Raw genomic sequence first — 1,695 nt, 5'->3', positions numbered from 1 at the left:
CCCCCCTATGCTCTCTCAAATACAACTATATATGCTCCTAATCCTCCATTTGTCAAATACAATTAGCAAGATTTAGTTGATTTGGCCCCGTCTAACATTATAGCACTCTGTTTGGCCCCCTCTATATTAAGTTTCTGGCTCCGCCACTGGTTGCTCTTATAGACATGATTAACTGAGAGGCGACATGTGCACGAGTTGGGGACCAATGATAAATCACGTGTGTGCTCTAGGTGTATTTCTTTTGTTTTGTCTCTGTGCTTGATTCAGTGTGCTTGCCAAATGTAACTCAGAAATTGTCGTGTCAAAATGAGTAGTTTATAGATTTGGACTAGACGAATCGAAAGCAAAGATAAAACATATATTGTCTTCCTTACTGTAGCTGGGCGTAGGTGACAGAAAGAAGTTATTGACTAGCATACAGGGAGGTTAATGTGTACCTCTTGCCTGCAAGGAACGTCTGCAACTCGTTGATCAGCTGCCTTTCATCCATTGTTGTTGCAGCTTTGTACAACTCCTTGTCAAGTTCACAGACTATATCCAGAAGAACTTTCTTTGCCTTTGGGTTCTGACCAACTGGAACAAAACCATGACACTGATATGTTGTAACTCGTTGATATTTTGTGCTAAGCTTGTCATACAATGCTTTTGCAAGGGTTGTCTTTCCCAGTCCTCCAAATCCAACAATAGAGACTATCTTGGGATTTTTATCAGGCATGGGAACCCCCTCGGACAGGATCTTTATCAGCTCATTAATTGGCTTATCAATACCCACCAGGTCAGACAACTTTTTGTATAGAGCTGGGAGACGAGGGTCAACTGTAGTTGCTGCAGGATTTGCATCAACATCGTCTATCTTGTAACTGTCGCGCCGTTCCTTGATCTTCCTAACTTGGCTCTGAATGTCTTTGATGTCATTGGCTATTTCATGGCGTGCCTTGAACTTGCTGAACTCATTGCGGGCCTTCTTGAGCAAGTGCTTGATTTTGGGCTTGGTTGGCTCATTACCCTCGACGCGGGTCACGAATGAGTCGAGGCTGTCCTCGATGGCGTAGGACAACTCCCTGACCTCATTGGCCCAAATCTTGACCTGCGGGTCGAGTTGATCTAGAGGCACGCTGGACACCTTGATGAGGGCTGCTTGCATGCTCTCGAGCTCGGCCTTGAGTTCTTCAATCCCCTTCCTCACACTCTTCTTCAGCTTGTACTCCTCTACGAGCAGCTCTCCCAGCTTGGGGAGGAGAGAGCTCATCGCCCCTGTGGCGAACTGCATGATGACTCTCACCCTATCACTCTCTCACTTTTGCAAGCCTGCTGGCTCTTCTCCTCTCTTTTTCTCTCCCTCAGCTTCTATCTCCTTTCAGAAGCTCTTGCTTGCTGGCTGTGGCTAGGTTGCTGCCGCTTGTATGAATATATGGACTACTAGCTAGCTAGTTTGATTGGATCTGAAGCTTCTTTGCGACTCGAGTGATAAGGACGCGGTTACAACACTAGCGAGCTAGCGTTGTTAGTTGGTTCACCTAATTAATTCTTGCGCTGTTTGAAAAGAGGTGCTTTTCCAAGGAGGACGTGATGGTGGCTCTTTCGTCTTTATGTGTTAGTGCGCCCTGATGGGGGCGTGGTGAGGTGCCTTTTCGGGAAATGGAAACTATATAAACACAAGTTGCAGATTTAACTAATTCCGTGTTGCCGACCATG

The 1,695-nt window shown here is 46.1% G+C and overlaps 1 protein-coding gene across 2 annotated transcripts in view; it reads right to left on the bottom strand.

Annotated features, from left to right (window-relative positions):
- The window catches only part of LOC123131588 (disease resistance protein RGA5-like), an 8,329-nt gene extending 6,941 nt beyond the window's left edge, over window positions 1-1,388 (bottom strand). Inside the window, exon 1 of one of the 2 annotated variants that reach the window (XM_044551249.1) lies at window positions 438-1,388. In XM_044551249.1, the coding sequence (XP_044407184.1) occupies window positions 438-1,270 (833 nt within the window). In that variant the 5' untranslated portion in view covers window positions 1,271-1,388. The remainder of the gene's footprint in view (window positions 1-437) is intronic. The other variant, XM_044551248.1, reaches the window with a different exon arrangement.
- Window positions 1,389-1,695: the final 307 nt, after the last annotated feature.

This window comes from Triticum aestivum, chromosome 6A (genome assembly GCF_018294505.1).
Source record: "Triticum aestivum cultivar Chinese Spring chromosome 6A, IWGSC CS RefSeq v2.1, whole genome shotgun sequence".
Lineage (NCBI taxonomy): Eukaryota > Viridiplantae > Streptophyta > Magnoliopsida > Poales > Poaceae > Triticum > Triticum aestivum.
Note: the sequence above shows the minus strand (reverse complement) of the source record. Positions and strands in the feature narration are given on the sequence as shown.